Here is a 27238-nt window from a genome sequence, read left to right on the forward strand (position 1 = left end):
TTTAAGATGAACATTTATACATTTCGTGTGTTCTATGTATCTGCGTTTAAGGTGTATCATGAAAGTAATTAATTTAATCATTTTCATTGACGAACAAGAAATAATAACGAATATATTTTGAATGAACTAATGAGTTTTGTAAAAATTAACATCTACCTACACGAACTACAATAACCAATTAATCTTTATGTGTGCAGATATGCATTACATGCAGTGGAAAAGTAATATTTTTCCTAGACTACGTGAAACTTTACTTTCGTAAGGGAAAAACAAACGAGATAAATAATCTTGTAATTGTCATCGACGACATATAGATACGTGTGAAAAACTCGTAGCGTCCAAGCGTAAAGAATATTAAAGTCGTCGATATGATATAAGAAACAAACGATGGCAAAGCCCATATAAACAGGAAGAAAATTGATAAAATAAACGACCCTACTAGGGTTCTTTCATTTATACCTACAACGACGCAATAACCTGCACTTCCCATCGAACTCACAGATAAGATACACCGTGTAATCGTGTAATATATGTGAGTGTGTGTGAATGTACGTTTTCACGTATCGTTACAGAGTGCATATAATTACTGATAATTTCGTTCATGCAATTTTTATCTCGTATATATATATATATATATATATATATATATATATACACATACATATATATTAAAGTTTTAACACAATGCATTGCCCCGAGCATATCGAATCTCGTCTCATTTCGTATTCTAATTCTTGTTATCTTCGATTAAATGTCCGATACATATGTTCCTGAGCTACATCACAGGCCATATTCACACCATCTCGTTTCACGTAAAACGTGCATGCAATAGAAGATTCGATCAAACGTACATTTGAAAACCAGGAATGAATTTCGAATTTTATCGCGGAATGTAAGTTATTGTAATACATCGTAGCGATACCGTTTCTCTAATACTTATTTTCACAAATTTAGTTGCTCCATATTGTCCCTCTGTGCATAATTTAATTTCTACATACCCAACATCGATCCAATCACTTAATATACCACAGACCGAACTACAATTAAAATTTAACAACTCACTAACAATTAAACTACCTACGTCCGATAGAACTGAAAAACTTTCACATATTAAAACTTAATGACGCGTATATGTAAGTGTCTAGCAATTCGTTTAGTTAAAAAAATGTTGGCCTTACTTGTTTCAATGTGGGTAGACACATAGTAGTTAGCTAAACATTAAATACATAATGTACATAAGCGCGATCACAGAACATTTTTCTTATAAAATTATTTTATCAAGAAGATAAGAAGAAAGAAAGAAAGAAAGAAAGAAAAAAAGAAAAAAAAAAAAGAAAAGGAGGCGAGTATATCATTATCGTAATTGTATCAACATTTGTCTACCATAAACGGTATGTATTGTGTTATTTAATTTTACATACCACAAAATACGTGTCAATGCTATGATGTGAGAGATTGTAAGAACGATAAAAAAAAGTACAAATGATTATTGACTTCGATATACCGACGCATGGAAAATGACAAGTTTGACCAATATCGCTCGTGCAATTTTCGATTGGATCTGATATACACGTTAGTAAATATCATCGTGTTGGATCGAGTTTTTATTTATAACAAATATTTTAATATTTTCTTTTGATTTTGTCGCGAAATTTATTACGAGTTAAGCTACAATTAAAGTTTCAATTTAACTCCACGAATTCGATGGGCGTACTTTTCTCCAATGGAAAATCAATTGTACTATTCGTACATCGTTCTTCTACAATAATTATGGTACGCAACTTCTTGGACACTTCTTTTTTTGATAGAACCATCCCTATGCTGCAAGGTATATTAATGTTTTCCCCGCGGCATACCTACGCTACTCGTATTGATATTTTCGTTTGAAATTTGGTATTTCTATGAAGTAAAAAATCAATAGAAAAAAGAACCGAGTAAAAAAAGATTTACATTTTTCATTATCGCTACAATATTTAAAATTTCTAAATAAAGTGACATCTATTCAACACGTCTATCTTATTGTACGCGAGAGAATTTTAGGCGGTAAGATTTAAATCTCTTACGCTCATGCATATCACACGCCTCTAAAATTCATTTTGGCTACAAAAGAACGCAAGCTATAATAATAACGGAGATATATATATATATATATATATATATATATATATATATATATATATGTGATAATGCTCGGTAAACGAGCATTCGAGTAGCAAAAAACGCGCGTCAACGATTATACATATAATGTATAAAAACCATCTACGTATAAAAATTCGTGAGAAAATGAAATCTTTTCTCGACGTACGTATAAAAATTAAAGCGATCTATACTTGTTATCGAGAAAATTCAATGCCGCATAAAATGTTAAACTATCCTCTTTGTAAAATAAAAATCTGTATGGTTAGCTTATAAGAAAATTCGACAATCATGCAATGATAAATAATTTCAGCGATGGTACTTAAATCAAACAAAATGCAAAAACGTCCAGGATTGAAAGTTTCCAAGAAGTTTTTCAAAATAGGGCGGTAAAACGGTGGAGAGAATATAACCGAAAAATAAATATCTTTCTAACATTTAAGAAAGAAGTACATTTTACCTGATCCGCACTCGGGCTCCTTGCTTTATCTTCGTTTTCTCGCTTTGAATCATCTTGCCGCTTGGGACTTCGCAGAACTCGTTGGTAAGGATCACCGCTTCCGCCAAGGTCCGTCGTGTGCAGCACGATCAAAGAGATTTTCTGCACGATATCGATTATTACTAACCCTGTCTCGTTTCCATAGGCCATTCTGAAATTCAACAGTTCGTGCCTTACGTAGATATCACTCTTTCTTTCTTTTTTTTTTAGATCAACTGAATTTTGTAGCAATATCAAAAAACCAAAAAAAAAAAAAAGAACATGTTCAAGTATTAAAGGTACGATGATACTTTTCTACTGTTACGCGAGATATATATATATAATTCTTTCGCGATAAAGATCTTGAGCAAATTAAAAAAAAGAAAAGAAAATGATAAAATATTAACAGGAAATATCGAGAAGATGTTAAACTATTGAAATAATTAAATGAACGAAGGATTAAAAGAATGGAAATAATTTGTCGGATACATACAATCCATAAGATGAATTTAAACTGAGGGCTGTTATGTTTTCAGGTTGCTCCCCGCTCGGTGCGATCGTTAGACAAATCAAAGTTGCTTGAAAACCAGCCGCTCGTTTTTGCAAACCGGTCTTCACTTTCAATGGATGATTATGTTCTGATGTGTGTTTGGACTCTCCGCCTGAAGGAACATTGCCCGTCGCTGGCGCATCGTGATCCGGCGAAGTTTCTATTTCTCTCAATGGATTTTGGCTCAATGATATCTCTAATGTCTAAACCGTGCACACCAAGTTTGATCTTTCAGAAACGTCATGATATCTTTTTAATCTTACAAATATATTAATGTTATTCTAATAATTCGATCCTAACAGAAAATATTATAAATAACGTTAGGAAATACTCACGACTACTTCCGACATACTTTCAGCCTTCTTAAATTTAAATAATACAACGTATTTCCCCGAACCAGCGATCGCCAATTTTCGACTTTCGGGACAGAGATAAATAAGCTGTATCGCCAATGGATCTTCCTCCGAATCCACGCTTCGGACTCTACTCTTTTCAAAAAGCTTTGCCGTCTTTAATTTGTAAAGAACTTGTAACGTACCGGCAGAGGCGTCCCAAAATTTTATACTACCATCCGCATGCCTGTTTATAATCGCATTAATTATAACAACACTCGAATCCAAAGCCGACGACAATAATCTCTCACGTCAAATATTCATCACTACTCACCCTGTAAGAATAATTTCATTGTAACTGCTCGAACTAGAACTCCATTCTCCACCAGAGACCGGCCACTCTTTTTCGCTGAATCCAGTTTTCTTTTGCGATTTAGATCCAACCGAATAAAAAGCAGGTACCAAATCTGACGGGCAATCGGCGAAATACGCACAACAAGTCACTGGTGATTCGTGTATGTCCATTGGATATGGATTTTCAAAACATGGAAATCCAGGAGTTAACAAATCGATGATCACAAGATCGTTCTGTAGTAAAACCACAACAGCGTAAGGATCCTGGAAATCTGTGAAAGAATCGGCAACTTTCATTTGCAAAGTCGAAATATATATTGTCGTCTTGGAAATAGAATTAATGTTGTATCATAGAATACACCATCGTGGTCGCTGTAACTAATTATTTGAAGCATCCGTGAAAATGTAATAAAATCGTTGAAAGGCAAAAGAAATCTCGATGAAGCATAGATCACATACCACTCGTCCAAGGACTATCGCAAAGCGTTATAAAATCTACGACATTGTGCTCCATCTCTAAGACCGTCGTGGTTTTTCCGTGTATCACTGTAATACTAGGGGTCCTTCCAGTTGTGTCGTACGCTAGTCCACCGGAAAATATGACGTACGCTTCTCTGCAGCAAAATAAATTACATGTTTCAAAATAAAACCTTTCCAGGATTCATATGAAAACTCTACGAAAAAAAAGCGAAATTGAAAAAGAATTAGACGAACCCGGATCTTGACAGTTTCCATTCCACTTTTTGTATAGATTTACATGGTTCCGGCTCTCCGTCTTTGGTAGCTTTCGCTAAGGAAGAAAAAAAACTTTTTGCTAGACTCGACGATTCGACAACGTAATATAACGAGATGTACATACATACATACATACATAAATACATACATACATACATACATATATATATATGTATATATATATACATATAAAGGTAGAAACGTAAGAGAGAATTTAAACGAGAATATATTATATAGCAGGAGTGTTGCCTGACATATCCGATAACACAATTATGAGCATAGAGAATCGAAGAGAGGATATTGACTCTCACCGTGTGGATGCGTGACATTTGTTGGCTTTAATTGACGCACCGTCCAAGTCAATAGCGAACCATCGCTGTGACTAGACATAAATTGTTTGCCTTCGTGATGCCATGTTATTGATTTCAAGGGTTCGTCGCTGTGACATCTGTAATCCGCGCTCTTCGTTTTCAAATCCCAAAAGACGATCTGTCCGCTTTCATATCCGATCAGAATCTGAAAACAAAAAGTTCCAAACTGCGATGGCATGTACGAAGCATACAGCGGCAAAATGGTGTTCTTGCCCGATAAAAGACGCATGACGAATTTTTAATGATACATACTATTCTTGCGATTAAAATGTTATATCACGATAGTCTGAAAGTATCTCGCAACAAAATGCATTCTGCATACACATAATGAGAGCGCGTATGAAAACTGTGATGAGTGAAAATGCGTATGATCATATCCCATGAGCTCTCCGCAAAAGATTACTCTGTAATTGATATTAATCGTAATAATGATAGCAACCATAATAATGATGATGATGATAATATGATAATAATAACAATAAGAAGAAGAAGAAGAATATTACATATACTGTTTAACAATGACTACTGTGAACCATACTAATTGTAAGTTTTGCGACGTTCTTACCGAAAAGATACGATAATGATCGATGTAAGATAATAGTTCTTACGAATTATCAAGCTCCACGTATACGATCGTGGCCCATAGTGTTAGTAACAAACAAGAGCTCAATTTCTACGACCTACTGGTCTGATATGGAGGCTTTTTACAGTGACGTTCTCGAGCTAATCTCTAAATAAATCATAGAAATTCGATGTCAGATACGTAAAAGGCTTGGATCATCCATGACTACTTCGATTGATTTATTATACAAAAATCGTCGTACTTTGAAACTTAATTACTGATGCTCGAGAAGGGTTCTTCATAAACATACATTCGTGTCATTACAAAACTGAAATGAAATCTAAGTAAAAATTGATATCAATCAAATACTGGATTATCTGGAAAAATATTTCACATTTTTTTTACAAACAACGAGTTTTTTAACCTTGAACAAAAAATTTTATTTTAATTCGACTTTAGTGAAACGAACTCTTTCCAGACAATCTGATAAAACTAAAGAATAGATAAAATAGATTTCGATCTAATGCATGAATTGATCGCTGTAGTAAATTGCTCTAAAAATCCGATATAGATCAACTCGTTAAAATAATCTTAATCAACTCTATCTACCCAAGGTTGTAATTGAAGTTTAATAATTGCTGTAGATCAATAGAAACTTAACAACTGTAGCATACTCACGTATCGAGCAATTATTTATCAGAATCATAATTGGATATAAAATCTGTCTGTACTTTAAAATGTTATTATCGCACGTTCCTTGTGTAACGCATTTTGTCAAAATACACAACGACTTTTCAATTATAAATTACAGGGATTCATCGGAATTATCGATACACTCTTGTATCTGTAAACTTTCTTTGAACATGTATAATCGCTGTTTGTAGAACGCTTTTTATTTACATTTAACATGTACACGTGCCTGCTGACAATATAAAGCCTGAAATTAGCAACGACAAAATTCAAGGAATAAAATAAATATTCGTAGGCTATTTAAAATGGAATAATTTTGTATAGATTAAGCAAAAAGCTCAACATTTTTTAATAGAGATGGAGATATTAGTGCGCCATGATAATATATTTGAGTATAAATAATTTATAAATATATTTATAGTATAAAAAGAATATATATATATATCATTTCCTTATAGCAACGATACAAATATAAAATACATTTTCTTTAAATTTTTCATCGTGTTTTTAATAAAAACTGAATATACGTATTTCGCCAATATGATTATTCAGTCAATCTTGGAACAAGTTGTACATGTTTGAAGATCTAAATTCAAACTATTATACTGAAATGATATACGTAAAATTCAATACTTTGGTACTAATTAAAAAAATTTTAAACGTGTATAACTTACTCTAAGATTGATCAAGTTTGATGATATTTGCAGGATGCATAAAAAACAAACAGATCTAAAACATGTAGATATTCTTTGTTTTAAAGAAAAGCTCTTTTACAAAGAATTATTAAAACGTCGTGTTTTCATTTTTATTTTTTATCCTTCCTACAAAGAAACAACGATGAAAATTTGATTACCGATATATTTCGGTATATTTCACATAGCAAACTAATTTCTCCATTTTTATTAAAAAATTCCAAACTTTTTGTTCAACCTATAAAAAGTTATTTAATTTGAGATAGCCTACAAATACCTTTGTACTCGTTGTATATTATAAGCGAAGGTATGACAAGTAGCATTACATTATCAATATTTACATACGTACACATTATTTGACACACAATTATTTCGACAAGGCTTTCAACAGAGAACTTACGTCGTTGCAAGGAAATATTCTACGATGATAAATTGATAAGGTGTGAAAATTCGATTCAGTTGCAATCCGTAAGTTCGGTTATATTATAAAGTGTGACATTATAAAATCAGTTACAAATTTATGATGGTCAGACGTCAGCCCTTCTCGATCTCCAATTCCAAGTGGTTTGGAAATTCGGATGACTCTGCATTTACGGTACACGCTCAATGCCTTTTACGAGAGATCAATTGAATTGCTTTTAAATGACGTTAAGAGGGATCGAGAAGCGCCGCGTCAAACGTTGCGACTCAGCTTTTAAGGGGGAAAAAAAGGCATCGGTTAGTAAAAGTTCATCGATACAACAATTACAGCATGCACGCATGCACACACACAACATGCAAGCACACACTTCTGCCGCTTAATGGGATTTAAATACGACACATTCGTCAATAATAGAGAAATTCGAAAAAATTTGATAAAACACTTTGATAGATCGCGGTGATTGGTCTTCGATCATAAATACGTAAAATTATTTAAATATCGTAATGAAAAGATCACACTCAGAACTCGATATTACGAAAAGGAATATTTACCGAAACAAGAGAATATTGCTCCTCTAGAATTTACTTCCTCTGTGTAATCGTTCATTCGAAAGTTACGTCAGAGAATGATGATAGAGATTTTTCTTGCATTCTTATCGAGTGATCTCAAATGGTATGAATAATAACGCACCGTTTTCATTACATTCATTCTACATTTTCCGCGATGTTAAAATACGGAATCACTTAAGTCAAAGTTTACTTTCTCAAAAAGTACGTATAAATCTCACTTTTCCCGATATGCAAAGCTATGCGGACGCTCGACGATTACCACGCAATTTCAACGTTTACCTCGAGGAGTAGCGTTGAAATATGGGAGATATTGAAAGTGTTTCGCCCACGTATTTATGATCCAAGAATGAGTACTGCGTTCTGTACATTTTTTCATATAAAATACAATTTCTTTTTTTTTTTGCAAGTATTAGTGAAAAATATTATGGTAAGGATGGATAAATAATGCAAAAGAAACGTACTCAAAAGCGCGCGTACCTTGCTCAAATCTAAAGGAATATCACTCAAGTGTACTACAGCACCAGGATGGGTCTTTCTAGATCTGAAAAATATATATATACATACATGTGTATAACATTATTCTTGCCTTGTTTTTTTTTTTGTTTGTTTGTTTGTTTTTTTTTCTTTTTTGAAGGAGGAGTAATTTTTTTTCCCCCATAAAGTAAAGGTATATATATTAATTCGTTCTTTTTCGTGTTAGTGGAAGAAAGAAAAAAAAAAAAGGAATGATCTATTACATGCTTCTGCCTTTATAAATTTGTACTCTCTCGTCTAGTTTCTTATCACACGTCAAGACGTTCATCTAATGCACCTGCGGGCATAACACAAAAAGAAAACACAACGATATCAGGAGAGGCAACGAGTAATCATTGAGCTGGACGACGTTAAAAAATTTATGGACTATCCGATCGCCATACTAGTCTCTCTCCGCTTTTAAACCGTCTATAACCCGTGTAAGGAGATTGAAGTCGATATGGTCGATACTATCTTCTCGTTTAAATCATTTTAAAGCAGGATAAAAGGGGTCACAAAATCATTACCGTCCACACTCGCATATACAAACGGGCGCATTCAAGTTCCAGTTAGTATCCGTCATTTGCTCCATCTAAAATATTGGGCGGACTAAACTCAATGGCCCGTATTCAAAACGCATTGTTTGGCGATAATAACGCCCTTTTGCTTTTCGGAGGTTAAAGAGCCGATTCGTAGAGGTACGTACCTGCCATCGAGAATCTTGAAAAACAAAAGGGCTCTCTAATAGCTCTAAAGAACACGTTCTGAATACAGGCCCTTTACGTTTCTCTTCCCTTCGCATACATATTCATATAACACGAAATGGCGAACGGAAAATCGGGGTTCGTATTAAGGATAACGCCTTTCTTTTGTATTATTTTCTCTACTTCTCTTTTCTTTTCTTTTCACTTTTCTTTTTTCTTTTCTTTTTTTCTTTTTTGTTTCTTCTTTATCTTTTTTTTCTTTTTCTTTTTCTTTTTCTTTCCCCCTTTCTTTTTTTTTTTTTTTTTTGTAGTATTGAGAGCTGCACAACACCATCGTTATGCGACATACCTATATTCCTCGATACGGAGAGCACTCTGTAATCTTACTCTCACTCTTTCTTTCTCTTTCTTTCCTTCTCTCTAAACCTTCTTTTCTTTTTAGGCACGACCGTAGGGAGTGTTATACAATCACCATCCCGAAAAATATTCGCTTGTCATAGTTTTGGATAGAAATGTAATTTTTCGATTCCATTTGAAATTCTGTTCGTACCATGACGTTTTCTAAATAAGTCTGTTCGTATAAACTTATTTGCACTATAGCAACGAATTGACTGAAATAAATCAAAAATTTTACAAGCACTTTATCTCTACAACGGCAAGAAAAAATGCAGAAACATTTTGAACTTGAGACTAATTACATAAAATATCTTAATGTTAAAAATTAATAAATTAGCCGATTCTGTAAGCCCATGTTTGCATAAATATTCTAACGTTAAAAAAATTGATGAAACGACCTAACTTATTCTATCGAAAATTTACTACTGTAAAACGTAAATATATATTTTTAATTTATAAAGACATTACCGAATGAATTCTAACAAAGTTTCAAAAATATTACGTACAAAAAACCGACGTGAAAAAGGTTACGTAAACATTGTATATAACTTTTATAGATTGCCAAGACTACTTGCAAAGTATAAATGTAAATGTTTTAATATTTCACTTTACGTAAAATAAAATGTTCACATCAGATGAAATTTTACAGAAAATTTTTATACCACATATATTGATATTAATCACAATTTCAAACTGATATAATGCACGATGATACATACAAACGATATCAAAATGTTTGTTGATTTTTCTCCGGCTTTTAAACGTAATACGTATAATGACGGTCATGTCTGCAAATATGTTCATAAAAGAAAAACAATTGCAACGATTATACAGAATGATAATGCATAAAAATTATTAGGATTATAGAACGAAGAAGAAGTCCGACAAAATTTCACTTGATTTAGATCGAATAAAACATTTCCGACAGTCGTACCTAAAAAGGAAGAACCGAGCATAAATATTATTACATAAGATGTAACGAATAGCACCTGCCCACTGATGGCACTATGCCACTGGTTAGATATCCGGAGACAATCTATCACCATGGCACATGATATCATCTCCTTCATAACGCGCACTCTCGCACGTTCGAGCCAAAACATGTGAGCCAAAACTACGTAATTAATACGTGCTTGTTGCACGATTTACTACGTTCGATATCTCATTTACAACAAGTTAGCTTTTATATTGTGAAAGTTATAATACGCCATATTGCCATAAAAAGGTTACGAAAAAATGTATTCGCCTGTAATACGTATTCGCCTATAATATATAACTCGTGTCGCTTAAATCGTATTACTGGGTCCTCCGTCATTCGTCACACGTTCCCAAGAAAATGAGAAAATTTCGATGAAACTTGGATATTCGTCCCAGCGAATAGTTTGTCCGTTTTTTGTACTTACCTAACATCAAGGAAGAAAAATAGCCGAAATTAATCGAGTCCGGCCGTCGTACTCTCTTTCTCTTTATTCTACTTTTTATTACTTTCACTCTCTCTCTCTCTCTCTCTCTCTCTCTCTCTCTCTCTCTCTCTCTCTCTCTCTCTCTCTCGCGTTAAACTTCGCAGACAATAAAACAGATTCTGTGCGCGCAATCGCGTAAAATGACATCAGTATCATCGATTACGGAACGTAGTTGGAAAAAGGATTGGAAATAGGTGATAATTTTGTGTGCTGTCTGTGGAGAAATAGGTCTAATTTGCGGCGGTCGCAACTGTGTATACGATCAGTTTAACGCGTCATACGGTCGCAATAATTTTCAATACTTACACTTCGATAGCCTTGTTCCAATTAATTACGTATCCGGATAGAACGAACGTTTCGATGTGGAGTACGTGAATATTGCCACGTTCGGTACCGACGTAAAGCCATTTGCTCTGAAGCGGCAGATGAATGCAGGTTATCCTGTTTGGGAGACAGATAATAGAGAATTTCGAAGAATTGGATTATCACGAAATGTCCGATGTCATTTGATGACATCCGACCAGCTTGATTTCTCACGCTAAATATAAGCATTCGATGATAAATACAAGATTACAAAAATTAAATACAGAAGAGGCGAAAAAGATGAATAAGAAAAAAAAAATAAAGAAGAAGAGAACTGACCTGTCTCGCTGAAACTTCAGACTCTGCACTACCTGCGGTATCTTCTGACGAAAGTTCCACAGATGAAGAGTGTCGTCGGTAGTCGCAGAAATAAGAGCACCTTCGTTGATCAAAAACTGCAACTGCATCACTGCCGTACATCCTTCGTGCTTTACGTGAACGTCTACGCCTGGTCTGCCCAGACTGAGATTGCGTGATACAATCTTTCAGGAAAATATCAAATACCTACCTAAGTCTATCTACTTCGCTTAACTCTAACTTTGATAACGTATTTTGACCTGAATCCCAGAAAGCTTCTCCATTGTACTACCTACGTCTTTTGATATCTCCTTTAATTTTCGCTCGAATATTCGAAGGAACACCGTATTATCAAGAATACGATACATTCCACGTAAAATATGTAATAATTATAGATATACCTATACAAGGGGAAGAAATTCTCAACTATTCCAAGTTCGCGAGCGTTTAGAATTTTGTGGTATTTGCGAGTTCGAAAGTATCCGTCCGCGTGGGAAGCTCTGTTCTTTTCTTTTCTTTTTTTTTCTCTTCTTTTCTATCCCTACTTTTTTTCTCTTCTTCTCCTTAAACAATAAGTCGAAAAAAACTTTCCTCCGAAACTCGACCTCGCTTCTTGAAGTTTATACTCCTTCTGATAAGAACATGCGATAACCGTCGATAAAAAGAAGGAAACACGGTGGAAAAAAATTCTATTCTTCGTATCGAGCGTGAGTTCGAATTAGGATAGGCTAGCTAGAGCTAACTATCTCGATGGTCGTGATAATAGCACCTTTGGAGGAAAGCCTAACCTCGTACATACATACTACATATCTGATAAATAGAGCCCGACGGCCACGGTAACCGCAATTGTCCACTATATGTCCGCGTCAAGCATCGGTGCTGAGTAGAGAATTAGTAGAATGGAGAAAGGGATAGGATGGAGCAACCTAGTCCATCGGATACGACCTTACTCGGTGTTTTACGCTACGTAAAGAAGAAAAAAAAATCCTAATGGTTATGTACAACATATTTGATAGTATATGCATATATGTATGTGTGTGCATACATAGATACCGCATACGTGCCAGAAGACCAGGTTTTTCTCTTTTTTATTTTTTCTGCATATTCATTAAATTCAACAGTCGAAATCGGGTCAGCACTGCTACAACCGCTTTCCGATATAACGTTTTAGGCGAAAAGTAAGAACACCTTTTCTTGTCGATCGTATCCATTCGTTTCGTCTTTCGCGTTTGTCGTTTCCATTTCTTTTTAAATAAACTTCAAATTTAAAAACTCGAGCCCTTTTATATTACGACTCTTTCAGTTACAACGAACGAAAGACAGAGATAAAAGAGGTTGAATTTTTTTAACGTAATCCGGATTGTCTTTGCGAATAAATCGTGCCGTTATTACGAGGGGAAAAACGGTGCTCGAGCATCATGTTACATTACTTACGTTCAAACGATGTTCTCGCGCTGTACAAAGCAAAGACGAGGTTGCTACACTCATCTTAAAAATAACGCCTAATGGACGTAAGATGCGGAAGTTCAAATGACCCGAACGGCATTATGCAAATTCGATAATCCGTTTTTATAATTCCAAGAATAAAATGAAAATTAAAGAGATCCTAAGAGACAAGTTGAAAAATTGAGTTGAGGAAAGTTATCGATCCTTCTTTATTGATCGTTTTATTGATCGTTGTCGTCGAAACACAATTTCAAACAGCGAGAGTATCTCAAAGGGAGCAAAGTATATTAACTCGGAGGTAATAAACACGATGCATGTATACGGTCGAGAGGTCCACTATTCCTTCCTTTTGCGAAAACCAGTTAATAATAATTGCCATATCATAAGAGTTACCAAGCTTACACCGCATCGTTATCGTCACCCGTATGTTGACCACGTTGGACGAGATAGGTCAGTAAAAGCAGTCGCATGGAAGACGCCGAGAAAACGCACGGTCGATGAATGCTGCATTAACCTTGCAGCATAAAAGATTCGTTAACATATCCAGCAAGTTTCAATTTCGAGATACTCATTAACGAGGGACAATTTAAAAAAAAAAAAAAAAAGAGAAAGAAAGAAAAAAGAAAAAAGAAAAAAAGGAGAATATTAAACGAAGTACATACGTGTCGAGGAAAATTTGGAAAAATTTTAAAGGTACTTTTAATTAACTACTATTCGTTCACAAAAGTGTAACGGAATGAAACATGTTCAAATAATAATCAAAATGATTATTTGAACGTATAATTCAAATAATTCATGGAAATATGTAATACGTATCACCGGATACACAAACACGGCTATAAGTGCGCTTCCGCCCGAGAGATATATTTATTCTAACCTTCATACGCGCGGGCGCGTACGCGGAGTCCTCATTATCGTTAGGGTATCGCACGATAATTATGCTGTAATTAGCGTAATGCTCGCAGTTGTTAGATAATAATTAGTAAGCTCTTTCGAGATATTCAATTTCAAAGTAAAGCCTTCGTAATAACAACTACATTAAATTCCAAACTGGTAATTCCTTTTATAGAGGCGAATGAATTTCCCTAGGAAAGTTTTAAAGGATATTTCAAAGAAAATGTATATACGTCGGTTGAAAAATCGTCGGAAATTCAAACTAGGAACAACATCAGTCCCCGTCGTTGTCGTCGTCTTCGTCGTCGTCCTGAAAATTTACGCTTTAGCACTCGTAGTCACCTTTTCTCCTTGGAGAAAAGCTCGGATTTGGCTTAACGTATCAACGAGCTCGAACGAGCCGGTTTATCTGAGATATTTGGCTCCTTTTCTTTTTTAGTTCATATTTGGATCAGACGTGACGAAGAGGCTTAGATAAAAGAGGGAACAACCGTTAAAAACTCTTTCTCTCTCCCTCTCTCCGTGGGCCTCTCTTTTTTTCTCTCTCTTAGCGATCAATAAGAAACAGTTACGATCGTTTGCTATCCCTTAAATAAATCACAAACACGACCCACTTTTTATCATAAACAAGAGCAGCACGTATCGTCGCATGCCAAGCACCATTTTAAGTTTAACTACAAAACGGAGGGGCGATCATTAGTCGAGCTATCTTCAATTCTGAAATTATATTCACCTCATTTCTAACTCTACTTTCTAATAAAGGAAGACGTAAACGACGCAAAATGTTTCATCGAATACGCAAGACTTACGGGTATCTGGATAATACATAGATAAATGACTTATAATAAAGACTTAATTACAACTCCTCGCGTTCGAGATCGGGATTACAAAAAAAAAAGAAGAAGAAAAAGAAAAGAAACGTATAAAAGAAAAAAGAAGTAGAAGTAAAATTAGAAAGACAAATTGAGAAGAGACGTTTAAGAAGGATGTCGCGAATTAACCCGTAACGATCGTCGATTATATGTGGCCAATAACGAGACTTGTAAAAAGTATCAATCAATGTTAAATAAGATAGCTCTCTATCTTCCGAAAAAGTCGAACGATGGGACGATGTTAAGTTAACGATACCGTTAAAGGATACATCCTGAGGGATCCTGATTTAGTACCAATGGCAAGGAGCCTTTGAACTGGGTCGAAAGCAACGGCTGTCGGTTGATGTGGAAAGCCATGTCTGAATGTCTGCAACATATAAGAGGCATTTGTTTCATAGCATCTTTTCCGTTTTAGCCGGCTGGAAGGCCATTCATTTCAACAAAGGGTTCGCAGGGTGTACGTGGGAGAAAGAAAGAGTGTGTGTGTGTGTGTGTGTGTGAGAGAGAGAGAGAGAGAGTGGGAGAGAGGGAAATGGATCCAGAATGAAGGGCAGCATTGTTCCAGCGAGCTATCATCGTCGTATATCCTTGTCTCGTTCTGCGTCAACTGGTTGCCATTAATTCTATACCTTTGTGGACGGTGTCGTCGACGATGCCTACCACGCCGCGTGTATCTTCCACCTCTTTCTCCACCTCATCCTCTCTTACTCATCCTCCTCGGACACGTACCTATCTAACTCTTACGATCGTGTGCAAAACATACACATTTACACTTTTAAGCGCGCGCACGAACTCGAACACTGAATCAATAAGTTTAGTTCCGACACGGAGCAACGTGGTTGTCTTCGTTCTTTGATGCAACCACATTCTAAAGACAACTATATATAGAGTAAGAGGCAAAGAGACGAAGAGAGAGAAAGAGAGAGTCGATGAGAGAGAGAGAGAGAGAAATGCGTTTAACATAAGCACTTGCTATATGCTCTTCTCTCTCTCTCTCTCTCTCTCTCTCTCTCTCTCTCTCTCTCTCTCCTCCCCTCTCTCTGCATCCTTTATCGTGATTCGATAATAATGATGATGATAATGATCTTGATAATTACGGATAAATTGTACTCATTTACAATACTCGTTTCACAGAGGAAAATTATTTTATTTCGATGACATTATTACAATGCAGATTGCGTCGAGTTTCATCATCGAAACGACCGACGTCAATCGCAGGCTTAATATGTCCGTATTTTTATATAAATAATAAGTAATTTCGTAATACTTGAAAAAGTCTAGTTTCTTTAGAGAAATATATTTATTACATTTTTCTTCATAATTCCCCTTTTCGCACGTTCAAATAAATTTGAATAGATCAATAGTATTCTATACATTTTAAATCCAACCTACGCGACACATCAAACGCTTATATATAGCGTGAAAGACGCAAAAATATCTGTCTGATATTTGTCAAGGTATTAAAATAACGAAAATATCGTAGAAACGTCTATACGAAATATAGACGCATAAAGAAGACCTTAAGTTTTCCTTCTTCGATCGTTAACTATAGTATTTTATAGTATTTTATATTTCTGATCTACAGAACGTGCTTGACGCTTTACATTTTATTTAAAACTTCACGATGTTGTTCCGTTATGTATTTCCATATCATAACGCTCGAATGTACGGCGTTTCATTACTTGCGATCCACCGTGTTTTCTCTGCTCTCTATCGGCGTTTCCAATATTTTGGTATATAGACGATAACATGGCCGCTATTAATATCGAATGTTACTATCAAAATCTCAATATTGCTCGTGTCTAACGCATGTGAGTGAGGAAATATATGCATATGCATACTCTCCCAAGTATGAAAGGGATAGAAAGAGAGAGAAAGAGAGAGACCAGGTTCCTTGTAGCAGACGCTTGATTTCATCGTATCGATTCGAATGTGATGTACGAAAGCTAACTTCTAAATATGAAAAGCTAGGTAATGTAGCATCCTTCCTAAAAATTTTTCAAAATGAAAATCGAATCACGTATCTACCTTAGACTACGTTTTCTAAAAATATAAATTTCAAAGGTAATTTTAATTCGATGTAACCTAGAATTCCGGAACGCGTATGTGCTCGGAATGCATCGAATTGCGCGAATAACACGTTATTAAATCAATGTGGAATGCATTAATGTATAATGTATAGTTTGGACAAAAAAAAAAAAGAATATAAATTTGACTTAACGTTACATTTAATTTGGATAGCATTGTTAGGACGTACATGACATTTTCCGAAATAAATCGGACAACGATTTCAACAAACGCATTCATTGGAAAGAATCTAAAACTAATTATCATTACAGTAACTGTACTCATTCGTTTCTTTTTTTTACGAATACGACGAATAGATAGGCCTCGTTACTAAATAGACGAAAAGAAAAAGGGGCTAGAGCACTGGTTCAGGTTAAATCACGTTGCTCGAAACGGATGTACGCCGAAATCGATTTTGGTGCAGCAACGCGGCGGCATAGCCGTACAAAACTACCCACGTTCTATTTCAGCGTAAAAGAAAAAAAGAAAGAAAGAGAGAGAGAGAGAGAGAAATAGGTTAAAATACAACGATACTAAACTTACGAATACTACATGTCTCCACTACGTCATTTTCCTATATATGTCCGATTTAAATTCACCCAGTGGTTGTGCTGGTCTCTGGTCAATTTCCGATATTTCCGTGCGTTCTTTTTCTCGATGGTTAGACCTCAGTTCTGGTACCAATTTCCTACCAAAGTACGCGAAAACTTCGCCTTCTACTACTTCTACATCTTCGTGGACTCCAATAAAACAGCGCCATTGCTCTCTCTCTCTCTCTCTCTCTCTCTGTTCCTCTCTTTCACTCTCTCCCCTTCCTCCCTCCATATATATATATATATATATATATATATATATATATATAGACACACGCACACATATATCACGGTACAAACCATGTTCGTAAACTTTTTGACTTATCCCTAAATCCGAACAACCCTCTTAGCTTCTCTCAATTTATTTATGTTTCTTCTCCTTGCTCTTTCGTTGTCTTTCATGAAAGATAAAGAAGAGTCATTAAACAAACATAAGTATTTATCTTATATTCAGAAGAGAAAGATGAAGTAAGAAAAGAAAAATCAGCTTTTGGTTCGATAGGTTTGGAGGATTATGTCTGATGCATCTCGTTTGTGAGAAAAGATAGTAAAGAGACTCAGGGTCACCGAAATAGAGCAAACGATCGTCTGTTCAATCTTGCGAAAAAAGTAAGAAACTGTTCGACGACTACGTTACGGTATACATCGTAACGAGCGTCTATTGGTTCAATCAAACAAAATCGATTATTCCGATCGCACGTGCTTCAATTAGTTCAGATAGCTGAGGTTCTGCCGCACTATTATATAGATAGTAAAAGTAGCTCACAGGATTGCTACGACACGATTGGACATTTCGTTGGGAATCGTTGTTCGACATTTCGTAAATGAATACGAGTTACGAAAATCACACGGGACATACAGAACGTTTCCCATTAATTATCTGTTCCATGCCAATTTTTAAACTCCCTCGTTTATCGGAATTAAGGACAAAAAAAGAAAGGAATTCGTTTTTTTCGTACGTCGTTCATACAGAAATTAATTTACGATCGATTTTTAAATATAAATGAGAACGAAAAAAAAAAGTATTTGTACTCGCTCGATTCGTATGAAATTTATCGAAACGATTTATCGAAAAACTTGTATAAGGCCTTTTCGCGTATTCACTTGCGAATGGAAAATTTATCGCTTTTATGTTGATATGCGTAAAACTATTCATAGCAATGATACATGTATAATCGAACGATAATGTAATTCTATATCGATCACGACCAAATTTCGATAACGATGTTTATGAAATTTCGAAAAGCATAAATGAAAAAACTTGAAAAACATTCAAGGATCGATCGTTGAATTTACGCTCACGATGCGATGCGGCGTAGCGGAGGTTCGTTTCGGGTAATTTTGTTGAGTGAAATTCTTTTCGTTGAAAATTGTCTTGCCGGCACTCGATCGAGAATAGTTTCGTCGAAATGAGAATGAACGCACGAGTACGCTTGTAAGGGGTTAAAGCCATTGTTTCACCAAAAAGTACTGCAGTTTTACGCGTCGTTTGCAACATCGAAATGGAATTCTGCCAAGTTCGGTTCTGTATACAACAGTTACGGCATTATTCTCTGTGATTAAAGAATGAGAAGCATACTACACGTCGAGCGGATTAACGAACATTAAAAGATTAAAATTGGATGGTTCTTTGTTCCTTTATTTTTCTGTTTTGTAAACGAACGAGCAACACGTTTGTTACTCACGTAGCTCCTTTCATGATTTTCTAAAAGGTTGCATACATTATTCTTTTTTATAACATCATTATCTAATAATATCGTTTACATTAACGTTTATCTTTTATTTATTTTCCCGACACTTATTCGTAAATGAGCTTCGCCTATATTTTACGTAAAAAGTTGTTTTATAAATCGTTTAGCGTATCGTCGGTCTACATAACGTATACGTTTAGTAGATAAAGATATATCTGCATGGTTAACGAATACAAATTATTTACCTTAAATATCTACTTACTTTGTATTTCATTGTTTTCGTACATTTATGTAAATTGGTTATATCAAAATCAGACAATCCAAATTGTCTCGCCTCACCGTAACGTATGAACGTTTCGACGTGACTGTCCTTTTAACGAATCAAAGCATAACATATACAAACACATAGATATGCTCGTAGAGAAGAAACGTCCTTCGGGGAGGTCAGAATATTCTTCTTTGACTCTTCAATTGGTCTTACAACGGAACAGTATTCTACTTAATTCATCATGACCCACGAAAGCACTCAATGCAATATCTTTCTTTATTTTTCTTTTTCTCTTTTGTTAATTTTTAATGAAGTTTCAAAGACTCCTCAATCTGATTACAATGAAAAAGTATTGAAATGGGAAGATGAAAGTATTTTAAAAAAGTTTCTTGCCGTTTCACTGAATAGGAGAATCGTTATAGTGAAATCGTATGAACTTATTTTCGTCACGTTTAAGGAATTTACATAATATTCAAAGCATTTTAGCTGCAATATGCCCTGTTTATATTCCGACAGACAATTTGAAGAATTTAGGTAGAAATATCAGAATCCTGAAAACGCTTACTTTCAAACGTGATAATAATCAAAGGTTAAACTTCAATCATTTCCAACAAAAATTTTAATGAATCCCGAATTTTAATCAGATCCCGATGAGACTCTATCGAGATGAGACTCTTTTATCTTTTTTCTTTTTCATTTTTTCTTTTTCTTTTTTTTGTAATATCAAAAATATGCTTAGAAAAACATTAATTTATGCAAACGATTCGAAATTTATTCGGAAGTGTGTCAAACAAACTCGGAGAAGTTATTTAAGCTCCAGGATTTCAAAGTTCATATTGAATATGTTCACAGCTCTGCATTGGATCAATAATCAGCGTTTTCTCTATTGTTAACATACTTTCCGAAAGCACTCCGGCTAGAGACAGACCGACCACCTATAAATATGCGCAGTCTAAGTCATTTATTGGTCCATGACACGCTTTCGATTTCTTATTTTTATACAATTTCTTATTTGAAAAATTAATAAAACTTCAAGCAGAGTGTCTATAGATAGAGATACACAAGATGTCGATAGATGTCTATTTGCACAAGGATTAAAATAATAAAAAATTCGTGCGATAATCATAAATAAAGTTAACAATTAAAATACCGATAACTTCTAATCATTAAAATTCAATTTCTTCATTGAAAAATTTCTTACGCGACCGAGCCGCACATAGAACTAGTTTAATTCCGTTTAAATTCATCTTTGCCCTTATTTCTGTCCCAAGATTTTCATTATTTTGCTTAATTTGTAACATCAATGTCAGGCCTCTAAAGCGAATTTTCCACGACGTAATTTCATTGCGGATAAAGTGCGCCACGACCGCGTTAACGTTTACAAAGATACGACAAAGATACGATTAACTACTACGAGCAAAGCATCCGAGTTTTTTCATTTATAATTAGCTCTTTGTTTCGCTAGTTGAACTATTCACAGTCTATACTGTGCAATTCTTTTTTTCATCCATCATCTTCATGATCGCTCCAGTAACGAATAATCGAACCTTTACCGGAAAACGCTTAAATGTTCCATCTGAACGGAGGAAATGCGAAAAAAATGCGAAAAATGCTTCTGCCGTGATCACCGGCTAGATTCGAAATACGTTTGACCTCACCGTCGAAAATGACTCATAAATTGGAAGCATATAACAAACGGATTCACGCTCGAAACTATTTTGATGACATTGATATTATTTCGAAAGTATTCGCTACGAAACTCGATATTACCTATACCATCGTTATAATTCGTGCTACCTGATACAATTAATTCCGACGTTTGTTCCGTCGAATCGAAACTCTGATCCAGCGAGCAGATCTAACAAAGCTATATATATATAGACGAAACGGTAACAATTAATTGTCAAGAGAATTCCTATGACCCGTAGGGACAGGAGATATTTCAAAAATATCTCTAACAGTGATGTCGATAATAAAAAAAAAAAGGAAAAAGAAAGAAAAGAGAGAGAGAGAGAGAGAAAGAGAGAAGGAAAAAAAAATAATCAAGAGAAAAAAAAGCACGAGCCACGAGATATAAATAAATTCGTACTCTTATGCGTGCTTTTAAACGAAATATGTACGTCGCGGCGAGATAAAGATTTCTCGTCGGCATCGTCGACGATAAAAGGGACGATAATAATTTTTCTACTCAAAGGCACGAGCGCTATGCAAGTTTAGGATGAAATTTGCGTAGCTTTCGTATTGTTACGAGAACACATCAAAGGCTCCCTTTAAAACATACCCAATGTCTAAAATCAATATGCCGGGTATGAAGATATCTAAAAAATTCTTTTGACCTTATCATCGTACAACGAGCCACCTTATCGTTCAAGTCTGATCCCGAACAATTTCCAATGTCAGTCATAGTTCGGTAACGAAATATCGGACACACGTTTTACCTCCGGCATTGTTTTTATCGATTAAAAAAGAAAATAAAATAGAAATATCCTGTATGTCGAAAATGCACCGGAGATACGCTAGCTGGGAATCTACCTCTGTAAAATTCACGGAAAAGTCACAATTTTCTGGATTTTCATCTCAGCGATGTTCACTTGCAAATATAAATGCAAATATGACTGCACACGAAAAAAGAAGCATTACCGTGTAAAATATTCGAGGTTTCTCTCGCTGTTATCATAACGCTATTTCGGTCGGTCCGTTGAAAACATTGTTTCAATTATTATCAAAGAGAAAAATAAGAGAACTTATTTCAAAGCATCGTCGAATACTTTATTCCGTCTAAGAGTTTATAATACGCGATAAACCTATTCAGCAGTATGTACGTAATCCCTTAATACCAATCGCATTTCGTAACTTTGTATTCGTTTCGTTCGCATCTTTTCCGTATGGAATTGTACTTTCCTCTAAAAAAAAAAAAGAAAGAAAGAAAGAGAAAATACGAATTAAGTTAAATGTATACAACACATTTAAGCTTAAATTCAAATCCAGTAAAACTAGTGTAGTAGCTTAAAAGCAGCTTAAGTTTTCGGCGAGTTAAGAGTATGGCGAGGGTGTGAACTTCGAAGTAAATTTCAGTTAAGAACCATATCTCCTAATGGAAAAGCTTCGACGTTGGCTCGTAATACCTAATCGCGGATCACGTGGCACACCCACACACACGCACACACGTACACACATATACAACAAAACACGTAATCACGATCGACGTTTCATTACCGTTAACAATTAAGCCTCGCCATCGTTACCGTCTCACCTTTTAAATTGAAATCCCGATTTATAGTGGACATAAGATAAGAGAAGAAAGATATTTACTGTAACGAATCTAAAAGAAATTCTCATACTATTATCATACGACGCAATACGTATTTAAACGTGCATTTTTACATACATGTAACATTCTTATTAGGGAAGGTGCATCGACGGTAAAAGTTCTCGTGTAAGATATGACAGATAATCAAGGCTTCATTGTAGAACGAATGTTGTATAGATAAAGAACTGTTCATATTGATACAAAGACGGATTTTGCCTCGACTGATGGAAGAGGGTTTTGTTCTTGCCATGTATTCATATGTAATCATGTGCACAGTGAACCGCAAATGCGACCTGTACTGCCTTCTCCTAGACTGAAAATGTCCGCCGCGGGATGTGCCACGTCTCCGCTCGTTTACGAATAACTAAGAGGGAACGAGAAACGGGATGCTGCATCTGTAACGATCATCTTTCTACTTCGTACAAAGCTTTTTCCGTAAAGCCGCTAAGTTTCCTCCTTTTTCATTCTTTTTTTTTCCCCTTTCTTTCTTTTTCATTTTTTTTCTTTTTCCTTTTTTTTCGTATAATATACGCATACATAAACGCGCGCACACGCATATATTTTTATATTAAACATACGAGCCACGAGGAGCTTCATTTCATGTTGCTGAAATACGCGTAGGAAGAAGGAATTAATTAATGCCGATGAACTTCCATCACGGTAAAGTGATAATACGTGTTATGATAAGATTGTTGAAAATTTTGGTCCGAGAAGAAGAAAAACCGATAGCGCTTAACGCGAGCCGAATTTAAATGCTAATCTGATACATTCGATAAGGATATAAATACGGATTATTTAAATTGGATGAGTTGAATTATTACTATAATTAAATTTTCAAAAAGTTATCGCGAATCGTTACAAGAAAATGTATTAAGTTACGAATATATCGGCCATAGCGGTACGTATTTCGATGATTAAGCGGTAAAATTGAAGATAACGTTTCTACGATATCTCCTCTCGAAACTACCTTTTTCCTGCTCTAACAAAAGATCCAAAATCAACTAGTCTATCGAAAATAATGCATTTCCGTTGGAGGAAAAAAAAATGCCACAAAATCTTGACGGGCAATCGTTTATTCTATCGTCGGCGATAACATCTAGAAAATGATAGACCATTCCATTAGAATATTTTCCTTGTATTTTTTTTTCTCTTTTTCACGTAGAATGATTCTGCAAGATGTCTTATCGACTGCATACCTGCATATATTATATCGTACCTTCCCCTTTACCACATTAGCACGAGATCGAAACGAGCCGCGGATCATAAATCTATGCATACAAAAAAAAAAGGGAAAGTGAGGTTCAAGGAAATACATGACAAAACCGTTCAAGTCGAGATCAATCATTGTCAAAAGTCTCGATTTAAGATACATAAGAAGCCTGACTAAAACATTATTAACACGACAACTTAGAACAATCAGAGCGCGTGCCCTCATCCTAAATGCGTACCGAGTGCATTGTCCCGAATCTAATCCATCGGTACGCTCTATTCCAGCCGGAAACAAGGCCAATTCTTTGATTCTTTGAACGTAGAAAATTACAGAGAACAATCAAACGGTCGAATCATTTTTTACCAACTAATTTTTAAAATACAACAAAATTCATTTCTCATAACTTGATATGGTATTGAAAGTACGGATCGAAATGACTCCAAACCGATGAATTTATTGACATTATTCAGATAAATATCGAAAGAAACGTTTAATCCTAACAGACAAAACCAGAAAACTCTGGCCTCTATATTGATCAATGTTATCGTGCCTGTGGTCGCTGCGACCGATCGCTCACCATCATTTATTCTCTTTCTAACAAACATACTGACGACAAATTTGATTGTAACATAACACCATCTTTTCCGTATTTATTTTTAGTTACGAATTTCCTATAAAGTATAAAAGTATATAATACAATTATAATATTTTTCATATTCAAAGATTGTAGATTTTCGAAATTTGTATAAATACAAAAAGACTTTTTAATTTAAACTTTTGTGATAATTTTTATATAAACTATAATATTTCAAAAGCTTAGCTTAAATTTATGTTTTAATTAAACATAAAATCCATTAGAGCTATTTGGAAATTAAACCTGCTTCTCATTCTATATATGTACAAAGAACAAAGCGATATGAATGTTTGTTTGAAACTAGAATGGTGGTACAAAATCAATATTCATACCTCAAATGACATTTTCATCTGTGGTTATTATCATTACATATAAACAGCATACTAGTTGGTAAAGGCAGCCATAATATAGACCATTGATACAAATGTATCTATCTATCTATCTATATATAGATACATATATATATGTGTGTGTGTATATAAATTATATCTATACATATATATTAAATCTATTAATGATGCTATGTTCAACTATCACCTATATGTTAGCACTTATTTTATCAATATTCTATTGATCTTATAAAGAATATTTTCCTATTAATATATAAACAGTAAAATTTAGTCTATAGAAATTTTATACAAGTCACTGTTTTTCAATAGCTTACAGAATTTACAATGTCAAAAATTTAATTGAAACATAAAATTGAATTTTCAATACAAAGTAAACGAGAAAGCACTGTAGCCGGCCAGAAAATACAATTTTAATTATAGCTTGCCAGATGGATTAACTTGATATACCCTCCGTGACAAATACAAGTACACTTTCTATCGCAGAGAGAATTCATTAACTCACGGTAAATTCATTGATATATACTAATATCGAAGATCGCAAAGAATGATGCTGCCACTTCATATGAAAAGGAATATTAAAGATTTTCCCTTTTAAAGCTAGAAATCATAATTATAGAGAGGAAATTAACACATTTCTTTGTATCTAGATTATTCAGAAATTACTTACATTTAGTATACATTATTTTTATAAATTTTTTATAAATCTGTCTACAAAACTCTAAGTCGAATACTAGATTAATTCCTTCCATTATTATTATAATCCACAAAATACATATAAATAAAAAAAATAACCTATAAAATGATTGATCTTTAAAATCAATTCAAGCTTGTGCTCTAAACGTTCTAAATGAATAATGTATTAATTTCAGTAAAACAGCTGTCAAAGAAATAATAAGAGAACTATTGACTTCAGCCATAATCACGCTCGACGGCGATTATTATACAGAATGCCAAAATCACGCGGTATTGTAAACACATACGCGAAGGTAATATAACGGTCAAATTGTTAACGGATCAAGGTAATATAAAATTTATCACGTAAGAAACGTTCACTATTTTTATCTCGTAAATTATTAAAGGAACTAGAAAATTACAATACCTTTTTGACTTGAAAGTGCTCGGATCTCAGATTTTCAACGATCTCCTGGTCCGACTTCGCTGGCTGAGGGACCGACGAGCGGAAACCGTCGAGTACCCCTTTGATCGTGAACTTCTTCATCTCGAGCTGATGGTGACACCTTGGACGATCACATGTGCAGCCGACGTACGGACAACGCGTTAAGTCTCTTCGTGTTACGAGCTCGTAGCCTTAAAACGGAACTTGCGCGACTTACGAGAGAAAAAAAGAAAAGAAAAAGGATTCGCACGATAAAAAGAAATCGATTTTTGGTCGTTTTTTTATATTCTTTCTCTATCTTGTCATTAAAGAGAGAGGAGCGAATAAAATCCCGATGACGGATCTTTTCTCTTGTGACGTTGCTCGACTTCTCTTTCTCCCTCTCTATCTTCGTCTACTTGTCTTTCTCGCTCCCTTTCTCTCCTTCCCCCTCTCTCACTCTCTCTCACTCCCACCCTTTCTCTCTCCCTCTCTGTCTATCGTTCTGTCTACTTTTCTCTTGTTCCCACTCCTTCTCCCACCACTCTACCTCTTTCCCCCTCTCTCTCTCTTTATCTTTCTCTCTCTCTCTCTCTCTCTCTCGCTCCTTCACCCGCCGGATACCGCTACCAAGAAAGAAATCTTTTTTACATTTTGACAGAACGATGAACGTGCGTCGATTTTCGAGAGAAGTTGGAATATCGGTAAAATCGCAATCGACGTAACGAACACGACGTGAAATAGGCACGTTCGCGAATCGTCCTAAGCCCGTTTACAAATGATATTTTACGAACGTGCTGCGTCGACGGGAATTGTTTTCCTAGTTGACAGCAATGCAGTGTTGTTTAAGCGTGCCAGGATCAATAACTGGCAACAGCCTCATGTGGACTTTCGCACGACCGCGAACGTAGTGTACGGCGCAATCGCTGTACGAAATGTTATGTCCCGTTCTATCGTCTATGCTTATCTTCTTCCCTCTCCCTTCCTCTTTAGCTATTTCGTCGACGTCATCTTCCACCTTTCGTATCGTTGTTGTTCCTCAGCGCGTAAGAAACGTACTTTAAAAACACCAGTATCGCATTGGTCGAAACTTGAGAAACGAATTTTCGAATTTTCCAAGAAATATTTTCATACTAATTCCTTCGCTTTTCTTACAATGTTAAATCTATTTATGTTTCACG

The 27238-nt window shown here is 35.0% G+C and overlaps 1 protein-coding gene across 17 annotated transcripts in view; it reads right to left on the minus strand.

Moving 5' to 3' along the window:
* The window catches only part of LOC127063316 (syntaxin-binding protein 5), a 49799-nt gene extending 22825 nt beyond the window's left edge, over nucleotides 1–26974 (minus strand). For 6 of the 17 annotated variants that reach the window (XM_050992907.1, XM_050992906.1, XM_050992904.1 and 3 more), the window contains exons 1-12: nucleotides 26061–26973; nucleotides 15108–15205; nucleotides 11609–11791; nucleotides 11273–11407; nucleotides 8368–8431; nucleotides 4897–5101; nucleotides 4565–4640; nucleotides 4310–4464; nucleotides 3831–4122; nucleotides 3500–3743; nucleotides 3108–3367; nucleotides 2597–2786 (exon numbers count right to left, since the gene is read on the minus strand). In XM_050992907.1, the coding sequence (XP_050848864.1) occupies nucleotides 2597–2786; nucleotides 3108–3367; nucleotides 3500–3743; nucleotides 3831–4122; nucleotides 4310–4464; nucleotides 4565–4640; nucleotides 4897–5101; nucleotides 8368–8431; nucleotides 11273–11407; nucleotides 11609–11791; nucleotides 15108–15205; nucleotides 26061–26180 (2022 nt within the window). In that variant the 5' untranslated portion in view covers nucleotides 26181–26973. Of the gene's footprint in view, nucleotides 1–1178; nucleotides 1212–2596; nucleotides 2787–3107; nucleotides 3368–3499; nucleotides 3744–3830; nucleotides 4123–4309; nucleotides 4465–4564; nucleotides 4641–4896; nucleotides 5102–8367; nucleotides 8432–11272; nucleotides 11408–11608; nucleotides 11792–15094; nucleotides 15206–26060 lie in introns of those variants that run through there. The other 11 variants (XM_050992919.1, XM_050992915.1, XM_050992914.1 and 8 more) reach the window with 8 other exon arrangements.
* Nucleotides 26975–27238: the final 264 nt, after the last annotated feature.

The sequence above is a fragment of the Vespula vulgaris genome, chromosome 4, assembly GCF_905475345.1.
Source record: "Vespula vulgaris chromosome 4, iyVesVulg1.1, whole genome shotgun sequence".
Taxonomy (NCBI): Eukaryota; Metazoa; Arthropoda; class Insecta; order Hymenoptera; family Vespidae; genus Vespula; species Vespula vulgaris.